This window comes from Drosophila sulfurigaster, chromosome X (assembly GCF_023558435.1).
Source record: "Drosophila sulfurigaster albostrigata strain 15112-1811.04 chromosome X, ASM2355843v2, whole genome shotgun sequence".
Lineage (NCBI taxonomy): Eukaryota > Metazoa > Arthropoda > Insecta > Diptera > Drosophilidae > Drosophila > Drosophila sulfurigaster.
In genome coordinates, this window is record NC_084885.1 from 10620927 (window position 1) to 10638914 (window position 17988).

At 40.6% G+C, this 17988-nt stretch overlaps 3 protein-coding genes across 5 annotated transcripts in view; 1 reads left to right on the top strand and 2 right to left on the bottom strand.

Annotated features, from left to right (window-relative positions):
- The window catches only part of LOC133847820 (flotillin-2), a 122514-nt gene that overhangs the window by 34731 nt on the left and 69795 nt on the right, over positions 1–17988 (top strand). The gene's annotated exons all lie outside the window — the stretch shown is intronic.
- LOC133847817 (glucose dehydrogenase [FAD, quinone]) lies at positions 4947–7737 on the bottom strand. The gene is made up of 2 exons (XM_062283064.1): positions 7597–7737; positions 4947–6848 (listed from the first exon to the last, which is right to left on the bottom strand). Exons 1-2 carry the CDS (start codon positions 7711–7713, stop codon positions 5115–5117), a joined length of 1851 nt encoding a protein of 616 aa, XP_062139048.1. The 5' UTR covers positions 7714–7737; the 3' UTR covers positions 4947–5114.
- LOC133847821 (myb-like protein A) lies at positions 7727–13506 on the bottom strand. The gene is made up of 2 exons (XM_062283070.1): positions 13302–13506; positions 7727–8590 (listed from the first exon to the last, which is right to left on the bottom strand). Exon 2 carries the CDS (start codon positions 8564–8566, stop codon positions 7727–7729), a length of 840 nt encoding a protein of 279 aa, XP_062139054.1. The 5' UTR covers positions 8567–8590; positions 13302–13506.

The following is a 17988-nucleotide window of genomic DNA, read 5'->3' on the forward strand; positions in this document are numbered from 1 at the left end:
AAAGAAACACAAATTGAAGAAAAAAGAGAAATAAAAACTAGCTAGAACATGAAAACTTGTTCACTAAAAATTTTGTGATGATTTAACGATTATGATAATTGCGAGAATCGCAGCTGAAACGAAGAGAATTTCAAGAATCTTTGAAGCAAAATGTAGGCAAGCTTAACGGTCAGCTGAAAAGTGTGCAGAAAGAGTGAAATAGACAGAAAAGCAGGTTGATGATAAAAATAACAAGTTGCTCTCTAAATGCTAACTTAAATTTTTCCAGCTCTTTCCCTTGATTTCATTCTCTCGTTCAATATCATTCTCTCTTAGCCAAAGTAAATTAAAATAAAAACACGTATACGTCAGAGAAAAACAGCATTAGAAGTATTACGAACCAAGTACAATGTGTTAATTAGTTAATGTTGCCCTAAAATTGTGGTAAGCAAAGTGGCTGCTGATGTCGTAGTTGTTGCTGTTGTTGTTGTTGCATGACCGCATTCCGCAAATTACATACGCATTCCCATTTCAACTCTCCCAGCTTGAAAGTGTGCGTAAAAAGCAAGTAAGAATTAAAGTGAATGCGCAGGTTGACCACTTGATACCCTGTAAACATGAAAGCAATGTGAATAATATTGCTATAAATTGCTATGAATGAAAGATGAAGTGAAAAATAAATTTAAATCCAAAACTAAGTTACATAATGCATTCGAGAGTTGGGTATACCCTATGACTCGTGCGTTTTATTACAGGGTATAATGAGAAATAAAGTTATTAAATGATTAACATTTGCCAGAGTTAAAATTTGAATAATTTTCTTTCATTTATTTTCTTCGTTTTTTTGCGTGCAACTGCAACTGGATGAGAGCTGCCAACGCCAACAACAGCAACAACAGCAACAACCGGCGACATGGCAAGTTGCTGGCAACTTGGTGGCAACTTGTTGGCAGGCAATTGCAGCAATGCTTCAGCTACAGTGTTGCTGCTTTGTCAACTTGTTGCTATAATTTATGTAATCATGAGCAAAATGCGAAAAAAGCGCAACAGCCAAAGATTTAGTTGCGCTGTTGAAATCTTTGACTATTTCTTCTCGTTGTTGTTGTTGTTGCTCTCGTTGGGTGTTAATGTGCAATTAGCGCCAAGTTGGCGAAAGGAAAAAGGGAAACAGAAGCAGAGAGCTAGAGAGAGAGAGAAAGAGCGAGATGGATTGAGAGGGCTGTCAAGTGGGAGGGCGAGTCCGTTCCCAGCACTAAAATGGCAAAATTCATGTTCGTGGATGAAGCAAAAATGAAATGCGCCTGTCCTCAACAACAAAGGAAAATACAAAGAAAAAAACCCAAGAAGGAATAGCAACAAAAGCAACATAATGACGACTAAATGCTCTATCAGCGAATGTATTAGAGAATAGTTGACAAGCATTGTAAATTATTTACTGCAACTAGTAACACTTCAGAATAAACATAGTTTATGTTAGAGATGGTTGCTACATTAGATTTCTTTCTTTCTTTGTTAGTGAATTGCTATACATTGATGAACGATCATTGATCTCTAGTGATGCAAAATTGCATACTTCTAGATGCCAGATCATTAATCTATATATTTCTTTATTTGATAGTGATCTGCATTATATTACATCCACGATCAGTCGTTAAATTTCATACATTTAGATGCCAGATTCTCTTAGATCTAGGTTTAACTTTGTATGATGATCTGCATTACATTGAGCAATGATCTCTCTCCTCGTTAAATGTCATACTTTTCTTAGATCTATAAATTACATGCATAACATTGATCATCGATCAATGATCGCCCTCTTCGTTCATGTCAGTTACTTTTTGATCTAGATATTACATTGTGTGATACTGATCTGCATTATATTGATCAACGATCAATGATCGTTTTCCTCACTAAATTTCATAATTCTCTGAGATCTATATATTAGTTTAACCATTATTGATCTGAATTACATTGATCATCTGTCACTGATAGCTCTCCTCCCTAAATATCATACTTTTGGATGTCAGATCTTAAATCTAGAAATTGATCAACGATCAATGATCGCTCTTCTTAGTTATCACATGCAACACATCTCATATAGAACTTGAAGTACTCGCTGCGCTCAAGCAAAAGGGTATTGCAAAACTGAAACTTTCGCTTTCTGAGCCGCGCGGCGTCAGGAAGCGAAAACGAAGTGAAGTTCATAGCTGGTTGCTGCTGCAGTTTGGCTCCACTTGCAACCGCATCCAATTAATGACCAGTTAAACAGTTAGCTCTCGACTAAGGGCAGGCAAGACCAAGAGAGTTGCGATGTTGCCATGACTGACAGTCTGAGCCTCGGCCTACGTGCGCCCAATCAAGTGGCCCACCTGACACCTTGCTTCTCCTTCTCCTCCTCCTCCTCCTCCGTCTCCTCCATCATCGTCTCCTGCTCCCACTTCGAAACATGACATAAGCATTTCCATCGAACTGCTCAAAATATGTATTTTTGGTTTTGGTTTTTTTGACAATGGCGCGCAACTGCTTCCCAGATTCCTCAGCCAAGCGCTCCCCCTCTTCAAAAATTACATGTCTTGTGTCCGCTCTCTTCGGTCTCTTCGGTCTGTGCTCTTTCCTCACGCCTCTGGCCACGCCTTTGCCTGACTTCGGCTCGATTCGGGCGGCATAATTGACCGAAATTAAGCAGACATTATTCAATTTCGTGCCATAGCTGAAGACAGTCGTTTTTGCCGGCTTCGCTTTGGATTTGGCTTTAGCTTCGGCTTCGGCTTTGGCTTTGGCTTTGGATTCGGATTCGGCTACGGATTCGATTTCTTACCCGCTGGCTGCAGCAATCGTTGAGTCGCTTGGATTGTCAAATGTGTACGACATCACGTCGACACATGTAGTTGAGTCGACTGTTCGACAGTTCGACTGTTGCGGCATTTATGGGATAGTCATGGACAGGAATTGTATATAGATTTGTTTTTCAATTTTGCCCCAAACTGAAACTGAGGGCTTGGTTGATGAAAGTCAGGCATACACCATATGGAATGCTTTCCTAATATTATTGATTAAGAAGAGTAAAACAGTATTCTAATTTGAGACTTTCTAAATAACTCTAAGATTATCTAACCTTCTTACCTACCTTATCTACTCTCTAAACTTCCGCAAACTGTTGCACACATTTTTCAAGCCCAATTCCTTACAGAACATTTTCAAATGCACTTTGTTGTTTGTTATGTGTACTTTGCTCTGTTGAGGGTTATTTTCGAGGTAAAGCATTTCGCGAACTTGCAACACAGCTTACCACATCGTGTGCTGTAACATTTCGCTCAATGCTGATCCTCACAGCGAGCAAACGCGCGCGGGCAAGAAAGCGCGAAAGAAGACAGATAACATAAAGACTGTGAAATAAAGAAAAAAAAAACCAAAGAAAAAAAAAACCCACGCCCAACTCAACTTGCAACACACGTACATACGTACATAGCAGACATTAACCGACAGTCAAACGGGCCATCTTCAAGCTGAAAACAAACCAAACATCGTGTAACCAACAGCGAAATGTGTCAATTGCTATTTCGTTCCCAGCCCAGCTCTCAGTCTCTCATTCGCAGTCTCTGCTTTGTTTGACTCTCGCGCAGCCTCTCAGTCGATTAATGACCCAAATTCGTGGTCGCACTGACCACAGACACTTTGCGCACACAATTCGCCGACTATGTCATCATCATTGCCATTGCCCCGTCTTCATTTTCATCATCATCATCATCGTTGTTGTCGTTGTTATCTTCAGCCTCATCGGTCGCATCTTCATCGGTTAGTTTGTTATGTTTACTCTTTGGCTATTTGCTAGTAGCTGCTGCTGTTTTGTTTTTTTTTTAGCTTCTTTCGCATAACACTTTCCATTTCATTGGACTCACGTACGCCGTAGTCATCGTTTCGCTAAGCTAAGCCAAAGCTAGAGTCAGAGTCAGAGTCGAAGTCGAAGTGACTTGGCATTTCGTTTAAATCAAATCAAATATTTACTTAAGGTATTTTCTTCACTTCATTTTGGTCGTTTTTTCGGGTGTCTGGCTAAAGGGTCTTATATAAGACACGCCTTGGGTGGTTTATTATGACCAAAGCTCAACAGTTTACAGTTTATTTTATGGGTGCACGCAAGTGCGCGAATTGCAGATTGTGAGTTGTGCCCGTTAATTGGGAAATTGGGCTCGATGCGACTTGCAATTCAAAATTGGTCAACTGCTTGTTGTCATTATTGATCGATGCCATTAGCTGACGCTCGCTAAACGGGAGTCGAACTAACCGTTGTGTCTTTGCTTGACACCTACGAAATAAAACGTGCACACTGCCAAAAATGTCGCGAATGCGCAACTATAACTACTATAATGCTTAACCTTGGCACAGTTCAACAACATCGACATCGACATCGACATCAAAAGCAACGGCAAACCAAACCAAACCAAACCACATAGAGCAACTGTTATCGCGCGATTGTGCCACACAATCAGGAAATGCCTCCCGTTTGCCGCCACGCCCACACGAATGTTACGAAAAATTGCATTATGATTTCGTTTGATTGCTCGTCAAATTTGATTGTTTGACATTTGGCCAGGCTTTTAATTTCGCTTCGAATAACAACACAGCGGAAGCGAAGCAACGCTTTAAATTGCTCACGTATACGTGATATATATTGTGACGTCACAGCACGACAAGTTTGCTTTGCCTCGATGGGTTTGTGTACTCGCTAAGTGCATTTGCTTTCGTGTTTTGTGTGTGTGCAAAAAAGTGTTGCATACCCCCAGGCGGTGTTTGAAAATTGAAAAACAGTCGCGAGTGTTTTGGTTGTGATCTAAGCTACAGTTAATGCTTTTATTTCATTAGCAACTCTAAACGAATAGCAATACATACAATACGTAATTTAGTAATAATATCAATAAATAGCAATATTTGTATAAATATTTAACAAAACAATATAAAGTCATACATGTATATAGTACCCTAACAACTACACAAATATGTTTCTGCTGCAGCCACAATAACATCAGACAAAAAAATACACAAAAAAAAAGCCAGCGATAATAATAATTACATACACACATTTGACTAGTTGATGAAATGAATGACGGGCAGACAGACAGACAGACAGAATAATGTTAACCAGCTGCAGCAGGCGGCGGTGCACGTCGCATGCCCCAATCCTCCTTAATCAAATCCGAAGCCTTCTCCCCAATGGCAATGACTCCTGCATTCGGATTGCCATTGACAATGGTGGGCATAATGCTGGCATCCGCCACTCTCAGCCCTGTGACGCCATAGACGCGCAACCGCGGATCGACGACGGCCATGGGATCCGAGGCGGGACCCATGCGACAGGTGCCGGAGGGATGGTAAATGGTGAACGTGAACTGCTTGATGCAGCAGGCCCAATACTCGTCCGACTCGAATTGATGGTGACGACAGCCCGGTAATGGAATGTTGTGTAGTCGAGAGCCAAAGCGCTGGAATGCCTGCGAATTGGAGACGTTGATTGCCATCTTGATGCCCTCGACGAGGACATCGACATCGATCTGGTGGGCAAAATAGTTGGGTATGATTTTCGGCGGCTGTGTGGGATTCCTCGAATTGAGTCGCACAAAACCAGTGCTCTTGGGTCGCAACAACAGCGGCAGTATCGACCATGTTTCGCTCTGCTGCAGCGGCTTATACACCGTGTTGTAGAAACCGTCGCGCAAGTTGAGTATTTTGCGTATCTGCTCGCCGGCATCCGAGGCAATCGAGCTGGGCAGAAAATGGAACTGAATGTCCGGCCAATCCTCGGCGGGATCCTGATACTTCGTATTCACAAAAGCGACACCTTCGACGCCCGAGAATGACATCGGACCGCGCTCACGCATTATGTACTCCATGGCCACGGGTATCGTCTGGAAGCGTGAACGCGTCACGGTGAGCGGGGCATCGATCACAAAGGTTAGGCCACCCAAGCCCACGTGATCCTGCATATTATTGCCCACGGGCAGATCCGAAATCACGGGAATGTTGTGCTCACCGAGGTGATCCGCCAGTCCAATGCCGCTCAACATCAGCAGTTTGGGTGAATTGAGTGCCCCCGCACTGAGTACGACCTCGTTGCGTGCCTGCACCACCTGCGTCCGTCCGTTCTTGATGTACTCCACGCCCATCGCTCGCTTCGTCTTGGGATCGATGAGCACACGCGTGGCCTCTGCGTGCAGCAGCACATCGAGATTCTTGCGCAGTCGGACGGGACGTATGAAGGCCTTGCCGGTGCTGCACCGGGAGCCGCGTCGAATGGTGCTCTGGGTGAGCATAAATCCCGTCTGCTTGGCACCATTAATGTCGCGATTCTCGTAGCCCATCTCCATGCCCGCCTGCAGAAAGGCAATAGAGAGTGGAGTGCGCCATGGTGACTCCTGCACGGTTAAATAGCCGCCTGTCTCATGGTAGTTGGTTGAGGCCAAATACGGATTGCGCACATCTTCCGATTTGAGGAAGTACTTCAGCATGTTCGGGTAGTCCCAGCCAGGATTGCCGAGTTCCGCCCACTTGTTGTAATCGTTCTTCGAGCCTCGCACATAAACCATTGCATTCAACACCGAGCTGCCACCGAGCACTTTGCCACGCGGCCAGTTGCAGCGATCGCCCTTCATGGCCTGACAGTATTTGCCCGGCGCCGGTATCGTCTGGTATTTCCAATCCAAATCGGTCAGCTGTATGTATCCGGCTAGCGCTGGCACATCCGAGATCTCGGTCTCATCGCCGCCTGCCTCAAGCAGCAGCACCGACCAGTTGCGCACCTCGCTCAAGCGATTGGCAATCACAGCGCCCGCGGAGCCGCCTCCGACTACAATAAAGTCATACTGGCGCTTCACCTGCAAGAATGAGAAAGAGTGTGAATGAAGGGCTTTTTTCAAATGAGAAGTTTCAAGAGGATAGAAGAGAAAACTAGCGTTTAGGCATTGCGAATTCAAAGCTTTCTCTAGTCACTTGTGGAGATGTGAGGATGCTTTCATCTATTATCCTGCCTTTTGCACCTAGAAAGCGGCTTCTGACATACATTTAGAGACATTTCAATGCTAGTTTAATTAATGATATTTCTATTTTTGTAGAGCTTTATTAAGACTCAAATATTGAATTTGCAAATTCGAGGGTTTTTATGTTGCCTAACTTCAGAAAATTTCCCCTGCGGTGTTTGCCGCTAACTTCCTCATCGTATCCCATCATTTAATGCAGAAATATAAAATAACTGCAATACGAGGGAGACATTTTAGTAATAGTTTAATTAATGAAAGTACTATTTTTGTGATGTCTTAGTAAAACCCTCAATTTTTCCTTTCGAATCCATGGATTTGTCTGTTACCGAACTTCAGCTAACTTCTCTTTCTTCTTTATCGTCTACTTCTTCATCGCTTTCCATTACTTAATGCATGCATTTAAGGTAGCTATGATTCAAAGGAGATATTTCTTTAATAGTTCAATTTATGCTATTTCTATTTTTTGGAATCAAAATTTGCTTTCCATTTCAGGGATTTTGCTACTGCCTAACTTTAGATAACTTATTTTTCGCGATCTTTTCCGCTAACTTCCTCCGCTAGTTTCCACCTCATGTAATGCACTTACGTATTGTGGTTCGAGCACTTTGTTCTCGGGATCGGCGTACTGATAGCGATAGTAGTTCATGCCGATCGCCAGCAGTGGTATCATACCAAGCAAAGACGTCATTGATGCAAACACCATGTTTCAGTAATTGTCAAATCCAAGGATCGTCCTTACAATTTCTGCCCGTAACCACAGCTGTCGTCGAATTAACGCTGCTTCGCTGCTTAGTAGCTGCTGTCTGATGTGACGGATAACCGAAACTCGATGCAGGTGCACTGGCTGAGAGTGTTGAACTTGCCGAATCACCGCCGAGAATTTTCGGCGTATAATTGCGTATGCCGCCCGGACGCGCTGACTTGAAGTGTGCGCGCGCCCGTTCGTCCTCCTCCAAGATATCCAGATAGGATTTGATATACAGATGGTGGCTCAAATAGTGTTTCTGTTTGTCCAACGAACGACTCGATTTGCTCGACACCAGAGAACTGGGACAACCGCTGCTCGAGCTTGCCGAACTGCTGCTGACCGCCGACAGCGATGACAACGAGGAGCAATGACACGACGAATTGTAGATGCCACTGTCCGAACTCTGCGACGAGCTGCGTTGCAAGTACTTGCTGTTGTTGTTGTTGTTGTGATTTAACTTGGCGTAGTGCGAATCACTGTCCGATTGAGTGCTGCCAATGCCCAGCACTTTGGTCCGTTCGTATGTCTGCTTGGTTAGATTGTATTTGTGACGCAATCGATAGTTGGCGTCGTAGTCGTCGGTGCTGTTCGAGCTGGAGCTGCTCGATAGATTGCTGGCTGGCGTATAGATGGGATCCTTGTAGCTCTTGCGATGTGCCTGCTGTGCACGCTTAACGTTCTGATTGAGGTTGTGATTGTGATTGTGGTTCTGGTTATGGCTGTGGTTGTGGTTGTGGTTGTGGCTGTGGTTCTGGTTGTGGTTCTGGTTGTGGTGTTGCTGCTGCTGTTGGGATATCTCTTGGCCCATATTTTAATGGCAATATGGACAGAACTGCAAACAGAAATAAGCATAGACAATTATTAGATCAATTAGCTGAATGTAGTCTTAATTCTATATAGTATATTTAGTATATATAGTATTACACTTCACATTTCTATCTAGTATATCTAGTAGAGTGTCTAGTATATTTAGTGTATTCCATCGAGTATTATAAAACAGTTTGGAGTATGTATAGGTGTACCTAGTAAATCTAGTATATTCCATTTAGTATTATAAAACAGTTTGTGGTATTCATATTTGTATCTAGTATATCTAGTATATTCCATTTACTTTTATAAAACAGTTTGTGGTATTCATATTTCAAAAATAATAAAACACAACAAAGATTTTTGCACCTATATGATAGCGTTTTGCTGTTTTACGATAAGTGTTTATAATAGTATTCAATTTACACTTTCGCGTATTCGATAACACAACTAATTAAATAAAAGACGAGAGTTCTGTTGACTGAACAAGTACTGTAAGCAGAAAATTATTTTAAGTAAGAGTCAAGTTGCATTCCTCTTTTCTCGTAATGTTATCCATGCACTTGCTTGAAGCTTAAGCTTTAATATATTGTTATACTTTTATATTCTTGATTATCAACAGCTTCACTCTATTATTCTTTTAAGTTGAACTAGAGTTCATTAAAGTAAGAGTCAAGTTTCATTACTTTTTCTATTTTGTCTTCAAGTTGTCCATGCACTTGCTTAAAGCTTGCTTTATTCTCTGATTCTCTTTTGAATTTTCACTCACATTATTCAAACATTTTTGAGGCACAAAATGTGTTTGCATTTAAGCGAGCACTTGTCAGTATTGTGGACTAAACTGAGCAACGCAGCTGCTCGCATTTATGTATATATCGCCTTTTGTGCGTTACACATTTTGCAAAAGAGGCCATAACCATTTTTGGCTGAGATGTGTGTAGCAAGCGTGTTTATCACATTTCCATTTGCATTTCCATGAAATGAAATTTCGAACTAGTTTCGGTGTACTTAAGTAACGGACGCAAGTCGACCCTAAAGCGCGGAAGCGCTGACGTTGGCCAATATTGCGTTGGTCAATTGATGGCACACACACACACGCACACACACACATACGCTCGCGCGCGCACGTTTCATGCGGTCGCTTCTCAACGGCAAACAAAAGACTTAGGCAACGAACTTGTTTACATTTTTCGCAAGCGAAGAAGAAGAAGAAGCAGCAGCAGCAGTAGCAGCAACAGCAAATGTTATCAAATCGGTGATTGAAAATGAAATAAAAATCAAAATAATCATTTAAATGATGTCAAAACAGCATCTCATTATACACTCTCTCTTTCTCTCTCTCTCTCACACACACACTTGATGCTGATGCTGATGCTTCCTCCCACTCTTGCTTTCGCGCTGTTTCTATGCGAGTGTTCAGTTCAAGTTTTTCAAGTTCAATGCCGTCGTCGTCTCAGGCGGAAAAGCAACATTGTGCGCAACAATCCCGCCGCAATCCTCGTCAATTTCTGTTTCAGTTTTGTATATTTCATTGTAAAATGCAATTTCGTTATTGCGTTTGTCTCCCTCTCAGTCTTTGTCTCTGTCTCTGTCTCTGTCTCTCTTGTCCCTGCTCCTGCCTGGTCGGCAGTGGCAGCTTTAATTGCTTGTCTGTGGTTTTTCCACTCCACACTATCAACGTGTTGTCGTGGTCGATTTAAACGATAGCAGTGAAAGCAATCCCCTCAACCAACCAAGGAGCGAGTTTTTCGTTTTAGTTTTCGTTTTCGTTCGTGAAGCTTCCTACTCTCCTTTGGCCATCGAAAGTTGTGGTAGTTTTATGTTGATTTTCTGTGTGTTTTTGTTTTGGTTTTTTGCACTATGTCACATGAAATGTTCCGAGTTCATTTTGCTTACATGTGCAAAAAAAAGTAACGGTACAATTGCCGACTTGTTTATCTTTTTTTTTTTGGCAATTTATACGTATAGTATTTTTATTTTTTTTTTTGGCAGTGGCGCGTTGCAACGTCTTCGCGGTTGGCTTGTAACTGAGCTAAATGCGAAACAACAAAACAACCAAAAATCCCAAAAGACAAGGGAAAGAAATAAAACCGTTAATAAAAGCAGACGAAACATTTGGTGTTGATCGTTGATCGTTGATGGTTGCTGGTTGATGTTGTTCGCTTGTGGCTGCAATACGCGCTAATTTATGCAACGCCCTTGGGACAGATCCCGTTCGTTAAGATTTGGGGCAACACCGGCCCTCAACACACGCATACACATACACAAACACACAGAGGCATCGAATGACGCAATCTCGTTTTTTTGGCTTTTCTCATTCATTGAATTATTGTTAGCGGCTCTCCGCTTTACATCATCCGGCAATCGGCACTCGGCAAAGGCAGCTAACCCTACAGCTCCAGTTCCCTGATGAGCTGATGTCGTTGTTGTTACTGCTGTCGATTGTTCGTGCGTTATTATGCAATTGACACATTGTTAGAAACTCAGCTCAGCCTCCTCAGTCGCCCAATTTGATGGTACAGTTGTTTCGTCTGTCCGTCTGTCTGTCTGTCTGTCTGTCTTTGGCTCGTCTTGTCTGTCAATTATGATTTGACAGCTTTTAATTATGACTGGGCTTACTTTACGGCTTATAATTGATGACATTTGCCTGGGCTCTTCTCTTCTCTATTTTTATTGACCGCACGTTTTTTCGTTTTAGGTTTTGGTTTGCTTTTGTTTGTTTGTTTGTTTGCTTGCTGTGCTGTGCTGTGTTGTGTGCGCGTTGTGGGTCATAAAAAGCCCAAGTCAACTAACTGCAGCAGGTCTTGACACTTTCTCGCCTTAGTCACGCTCGCATGGCGCTGCTGACTGAATCAAAACGCGCGGCTAATTAGTCAGCCAGCCATCCTAAGCTAAGCAAATAGTTGGCCAAGTTACCACCAAGTGCCATGTTTCATTCGTATTTCCGGACCCCCCAAAAAAAAAAGAAGAAACCCTCAACTGCAAAAGATTTCCCCTAGACATCTTTGATGTGTTTGCCAACAACTCAGTTAGGGACACTTGCGTTTTGTTATTTGAGTTTGTTTTGGAGTAGCTGCAGCTGCTACTGCTGCTGCATTGGCCAAATAACTTGAAGGCATTGCATTGCTCAGTCTAATGGCGATTGCATGTCTAAAATCTATTGCAAAACATTTGCTTTTCCTTTTCCTATTGCAGCAGCAGCAACATCAGCTTTGCTTTGGCAATGCCATCGAAATTAGTGTACGGAAAAGTTGTAGCACATTTGTGAAATATCTTCTTAATAACTTGTTGGATTTGCAACTGCCAAATGCAACGCTTATATCTTGCAACTCCTTCAAAAGTTGCATAACTTAAGCGTTCGATCTGTCAAGTTTTACACTTCGAAATCTGATTTAAAGATTTTTTTCAATCTGTCTATTGATCTATGATTAGAATTTCTCAACTTTTACACTTTAAAATTTCTTTTAAAGATTGTTACTGCTTTAGAATGATCTTTGCTTAACATCTGTCAAGTTTTACATTTTGAAATTTGATCTATAGATTGTTTCAATCTTTCAATTGATCTTTGGTTAAAGTCAGTCAAGTTTAAAACTCTAAAATTTAATTTAAAGATTGTTACTGCTATTAATTAAACTTTGATGCAAATTCGTCAAGCTTAACACTTTAAATGTTTATATGCTGTCGATTGATCTTTAATTAAAATTTGCCTAGTTTTGTCCTTTAAAATTAATTTAAAGATTACTACTTTAAAAATCTTGGAAATTGCATTTAAAGACATCTCTGAATAGCTGTTTATTATGAAAGGGAAATTACTCAGTACAAAATGCATTCTAGGGTATTCCTTATGCATTCACTTCAGACTCAGTTTTATTTGTCAGCTCGATCTTACTTGTTGTCTGCTTTCGAGCAAGTGCTGTACAATAAATAGTCAAGTTTTTCCATGACATCTCCAATTTTATTTTTCCGCTTTTTGCTGCAAACTTTCCGCCTTGACTTTGGTCTAGATTCGCTGACTTGGACTTGTTGCTGGAATTGAAGTTGATCGCGACTTGAACTTGATTTTGTTGCGACAAAAAGTGGCGCTTAAGCAGAGGGATATTGATTTGGCAATATTGTTTATTTTTGTGATTTTTTCAATTTCTGTTTGGATGGCGCTTGCTTTCCATTTAGCCAATTGGCTGCGGGTCTTGGCTTGTCTTGGCTCGGCTTGGCTAGTTGGTGGTTGGCTTTAATCGTTTTACAATGTGTGTGTTGTGGCCAAGAGCGGCGTCATGATTGGCTATTTATAGCATCGGACGTGCACAAATTGATAATAATTTGCTTGGAGGAAGGTGCGAGGCGGCTGCCGAAAGCTAGAAAGTGTTCGAACGTGTGCAGCAGGAATGGGCCAGCAAAGCTCAGTTGTCGAGTTAAACGGATCGCACTTACATAAGAACTCAGGGCACGACATTTGCAATGGGCTAACGATCGCTAATCAGTAATTGGTAATTGGTAATCAGTTATCGGTTATCGGCTATCGGTTATGGCTATCGACAGCGTCGTTGTGTTTGCCTGTTGCATAACTCGAGACGAGACGAAATCGCGCGCGCTTTCCAAAAAGTGAAAATTAGGACAAGTGAAGCAAGTGCGTGGATCTCTTGCTGAATGTATGTGTGTATGTGTGTGTTTGTTAGTGTATTAGTGTGCTTATAAGAGTATTTGTGCTTACAAGTACGGTTGTCTTATTGTCAACTTGCCTCCGCTGGTTGCCGCTGTGTCGCGTGGTTAGCTGCCGCAGTTGCAGTTGCAATCGCAGTTGCTGCTGTTGTTGTTGTTGTTTCGGCTGTTGCTGCTGCTGTTGCCTGTTGTTGCTCGTCTGCAGTTACCACAAACGCAACGGCCTGCTACTTTCCTTTGTTTCACACATTATGCTAGCTATTCACTTTTATTTTTCTCTCTCTCTCTTGCTCACAAACAAAAAAAAAAAAAATAACAGATGTAAAAAATTGTTTTGCGGCGGGACAAAGTTCGCTTTGCTTTTGCGTTTGCTTTGATGTCGATGTCGATGTGGATCGCGTTTTAATACAATTTTACAATTTTAATCTGTTATTGCTGTTGTTTGTATATTTTGTTTTTTATGTAATTAACGCTCTCGGCACTTTCGACGACGCTGACGCTGACGATGACGCTAACGTTGACTGCTGCTGCACGATACGCACGCCACGGGCTCGTCTTGTTCAATGAACAAATCGGTTTAACACCGACGCCAGTCAACCCCAAAAAAAGCTTTGCTTCCACTGCGACTTTGGCTTCGTCTGCAACTTCGCCATCGTCATCGCCATCGTCATCGTCATCGTCATCGTCATTGCCATCGCCTTCGTCTTCGGCTGGAAGCTTTCCCAACTATCCAAGCCCAAAGACAACTTTCAATACCCGCTTCCCACTGATTGATCGTGTATGATAAGCTAGTGACTAATGTTACAAGCTAAATGCTAATGAATCTCTTATAAACAAAGTCTTGGATTTGCCATATTATTGTAATGTGAGCTATTAAAATTCTATACAAATCCCGCAAATTGCATTGCGATCGCATAACAAACGTAAAAGTTGCGACTATAAGTAGCAACAATTGTCTTCGGGTATCTTACGGTCAAGCACACACTCGACTGTAGCTTTCTTACTATTTTTTTTCTTCTTTCTTTTCTTCTTTGGTTTTATTTTACCATGACCATTGCGCTTGCACTTTCGTTTTCATTCGCTGCTCGGCATTTGTCGTCGGCCTCTTCGTCTTCGTCTTCGGCTTCGTTTTCTGCCTTTGTCTACGTGCTTTGGCAAACGTTGACTGGTTTTTTTTCTTCGTTGTTGTTGGCTTTGTAGAGAAAAGCTTTTTTGGAAGCTCCTCTACGCTACTCTCTGGCTGCTTGACACTGATCATGAATGTTTTACAAGATTGTTTATCTGCTCATTATTGATTTTTATACTCGCTATTGACTCTAGGCAGCTCTTGACTTTATTGCTCAAATATCCCGCAAATTGCGTTGCATTAAGATATCTCTGCACGGCATTGTGATATCGATAATGTTTACACTATTCACTACTCACTACTAACTACTCACAGCTCACAATTCACCCACCATCATTGCCACAACTTGTAAATACCACATTACACACATATGGACATATCATCTCATGTGGCATTGCTTTTAAGCTGATATTAAATCGATAGCTATTTCAACCTTGAAGTTTGCCTTGGAATGTGTTGATAGGCTTTTCTCCTTAGTTTGATGGTGATATTGCATTTTTGTGTACATAGTGTAATAACTTTGGCTTGTTGCTGTATTTATTTCTCATCTGGATCCATTAACCTACATGCGTAGACATCATTCTTCGCTAATGGCACTACTTTTAAACCACTTTGCATCAAGAAGTGTCCTAAACCGGGTTCCAAACACCCAGTAGTTTAAACTAGCTCTATTTTAGATCAAATTTGCAATTAGTAAGTGCTCTACTTTTATTCTTAAACTGGAATAAGAAATTAAGCAAGTTTGTCACCTTTAGGTTCACATCTAAAGAAAAAAATGGTTTGACTAAATTTAATTCACAAATTGATCAAATGACAAATAGGTGTTAAATATACATAGGTATTATATTAATAAATATAACATGAAATAATGTATCTAAATCGTTGAAGAGCGAGAGAAATATGTAGTAACATATTCATTATATTAAAAAGTAGAGCTACACAGATAGAACAAATGTAGCTTAAAAATCTAGATCAAAGATTGTTGCAACATCAAAATCTTGTTTCAAGATGGTTTTTTTTTGTTAAGATCGAAAAAATCTCAAATCAATATATGCAATCTACTTTTCAATATAGAATAAAATATTCTTGAATTAAGATTTAATTCTTAAAATAAGATTTTCTTAATCTTAAAATGCAAATTTAGTATAAAAATAAATAATATATAAATTGATTTAAGATTGTTCCAACCTAAATATCTTATTTCAAGATTGTTCTCAATCAAGATTTTTTCTCTCTGTGCTCTTTATGTAATATATGCAAAAAGTATTTTGTTCTGATTTTTAAAATAAGGAATATATAACTACATATAATGAATGATTATAAAGCTGGAAGATATAAATAGAGATTTATAATTAAATATGATTTTACATTAGCTTTCAACTAAATTAATTTGCATATTCTGTGCGCATGAAAATTGCTAGATAATTCGTAAAAATATAGATCATGAAAATTGTTGGATAATTTGATAAATACAGATCAATTTGTGAAACGAAGCTAAATACAATAATAACAAGGTTCAGTCAATCGTTCGCTATACTTAAGGTATCTTTAAAGTATGCCATTACTTTAAATTACTTCCAATGCAATTAAATTTGTTTGTTTACCTTTTGTGGTACAATTTTGAGCTTTAACCTTCGCCGTTTAGGTGCTTTGATTCACTTGAGAGTGCAACGTCTTCATCTGAAACGTTGAACGACCCCAAACCAAGAAAACCCCACACACAAACACACATAAACCTATCACACGCATCGTTGTTCATCTGAAGCCCACTTTGATGGCTCTTGGCTGTAGACTACCCACATTTGCAACAATTTGCGACTATTTGTGTATGCTGTGCTGTGCGTATTCATTCATTCATTCATATGTCATTCGGTGTTGTGTTGTGTCGTGTTGTGTTGATTCATTAACTCATTCAAGTGGCTTGAACCCAGCAACATTAACGGGGGCACTCACCGGAGGGCCACTTGGACCGCAGCTGCAATTTGAACTCTATGCAAACGGAAAGCAAGCAAGCAACAATAACAACAGCAACAACAACAACAGCAACAACAACAACAGCGACAAATGAAATTGAGTCAAGTCAAATAAATTGTGTTCACTTGGTTCCGCACAAGACGCGATCTCTGCGATTTCTTGGCCGGCTTCCGACAAGCGCCATCCACAGAGACAGCTCAAGGTTTTACTTCGCGTTGCAGTTGCACTTGGAAAATGAAATCGAAATCAGAAAAAAAGGAAAAGACACAGAGAGAAGGAGAGAGACAGACGAACAGTTGCTGGAGAGGATGGAATGATATCAAAATGGCTTTGCCAGCCACTGGTTGACACTGTTGTAACTTTCCTTTTGCTTTTTGGGCGGTCATTGGCGTTGGCCAAAATCAGCGAGCCAGACAGCCATTCAGCCATCCAGCCAGATCCAGCAGCTAGTCAGTCAACTACCAAAAGGTGTATAAATATTTATGCGTCGCACTTGAGAGCGTTCCTTTGGAGCCAAGTCCACAAGCCAAGTCCAGCTTTGGATTTATGACCAGTTTCCGCGACCCGAACCCCATGCAGGAATCGCTGTGTCGGTTGGCTGGCCAAAAACCAACTTTTGGCAATCAAATGTATTTTGTTAACACAAATCATTGGCCAGCATTATGCGAGTCTTTGGCCATAATCAACTAAGTGAGGGGTATTTTGGCTGTGAAGAGGGATGCGAAGTTATTATCAAATATCAAAATTGTTAAATTTTTACTTAAAGTCTTCTATACGAATATAAAGATATGTAGTTATACCAAATTGTTTTTTCCTTTTTACAGGGTATCTAATCGCCATGCATTCGGCAGTCAAGCACTTTATTACTCGATGCTTTTGATTTCTTTTACGTTTGTCTTAGCCTCAAATGCATTATTCAATATATCATTGTTTATGGCCTGGGCTATATGCACCGTTAGTTTTTATTGCCAGTATTTGTAGCACCCAAGAGGAGGCCTCCAACTCCAACCCTAAGAAATGCGCTAATTGCAATAATCATTGGATAAAAAGTTTGTAATTACTATTGTTATCGTAATTGCTTTGGAATTCCATTTACATTACAATTACAATTTAGTCAGCGCATCTAATTGGAACTGCTGCCAAGATCAGACCATGCTCTTAACAATGAGGAACTTTATATATACATATATGTATATCAATGCAATGAATGTGAATATTTTCAATAATCTTTGCGAATTTACTCCACATATTCCTCATTACAATTTCCGCTGTAAAGTTGAGAAAACACAATATATTATTACAACATAATGCTATAATTTTTAAAAATAGTTTGCATAGTTGATTGTAAGCTCGCTTATAAAATATTTCATATTGGAAATAGAAATTAATAAGAAATACGCTTACGTCTTAGATTGCGGACATATCAATCAAACTTATGGGATCGTAATCTTAAGCTTTTAATAATTTAAATAGTATACGCATAAGCTAAACATTTATCATTTTGTCTTTTCAGGTAAGCTTTAAACTTAAGCTCAGCTTTAAAGTCTGGCTTCGACAAAAGCTCAAATTGGTGGAGCTAAACGAGAGGTTAAAATGCTCGCTAAGTGTGCAGACGATTTTCACACGGTTTGTGTATTCGCTAAAACAACAGAGGTTTGACATGCATT

Bases quoted from the DNA above. Each gene is read 5' to 3' on its own strand.
- LOC133847821 (XM_062283070.1), bottom strand. From the start codon at position 8,566: ATGGGCCAAGAGATATCCCAACAGCAGCAGCAACACCACAACCAGAAC.
- LOC133847817 (XM_062283064.1), bottom strand. From the start codon at position 7,713: ATGGTGTTTGCATCAATGACGTCTTTGCTTGGTATGATACCACTGCTG. The intron at 6,849-7,596 runs GTAAGTGCATTA...TCATTCTTGCAG, and splicing joins AAGTGCTCGAACCACAATAC to GTGAAGCGCCAGTATGACTT.